At 36.2% G+C, this 637-nt stretch overlaps 1 protein-coding gene across 1 annotated transcript in view; it reads right to left on the bottom strand.

Moving 5' to 3' along the window:
- SLCO6A1 (solute carrier organic anion transporter family, member 6A1) overlaps nt 1-637 on the bottom strand; it is a gene marked incomplete at both ends in the record, with an annotated part of 63980 nt that overhangs the window by 10776 nt on the left and 52567 nt on the right. Inside the window, 1 exon segment of the mRNA XM_008593686.1 lies at nt 3-60. Coding sequence (XP_008591908.1) covers nt 3-60 — 58 coding nt within the window.

Raw genomic sequence — 637 nt, 5'->3', positions numbered from 1 at the left:
GGGAAATGATGACACCTCCCAGAATCTGGCCAAGTGCTCCTCCTGGAATTAAAACAAGTCCTAAAAAGAAAGAGAGAGAGAGAAAACACGGTTAAAAAATATTAAGCTGATAGTATGGAAAATTCATACATTGATCCAATTCCCTCTGCTCTAAACATAGCAAACATAGATTTAAGAGACAGAGAGAAACTTAAAGTCATGATAATTATCTCAACAANAAATATTTTGTTGGTTTCCTGTCATATTACTAGATGCTTTTTGCCCAAACCCTTTGCCCAGTGGAGTTTGCCCTTCTCCAATATTTTGGCCTTTAAATTCCTATTTGCCTGAACAACTCTCTGATACCTTTGAAGAACTTTAAACGTTATTCAGCTTTTCTAATTGTTATAAGTGAGAGCACCAGTCTGCCATAAGCTACTTGGTTGTAGCTGGAAGTAGGAGTCTTATTCTGTTTACTTATTTTACTAGCTCAGTCTTTTGGTTTCCAATTCCGGTCTCATCCCTGGTTTTTAATATCAATCTCTGCCCAGTTCTTTGAATTTTTGCACATTTTCCTTAAGGGAGATATTACCCATCTATACTTTCAGATACACTTCAGTTCCATTCTTTCATGTGTATTAGAAGGAAAACAAACTCA

Source organism: Galeopterus variegatus, unplaced genomic scaffold (genome assembly GCF_000696425.1).
Source record: "Galeopterus variegatus unplaced genomic scaffold, G_variegatus-3.0.2 Scaffold9522, whole genome shotgun sequence".
Taxonomy (NCBI): Eukaryota; Metazoa; Chordata; class Mammalia; order Dermoptera; family Cynocephalidae; genus Galeopterus; species Galeopterus variegatus.
This window is presented reverse-complemented; position numbering and strand designations above follow the sequence as displayed.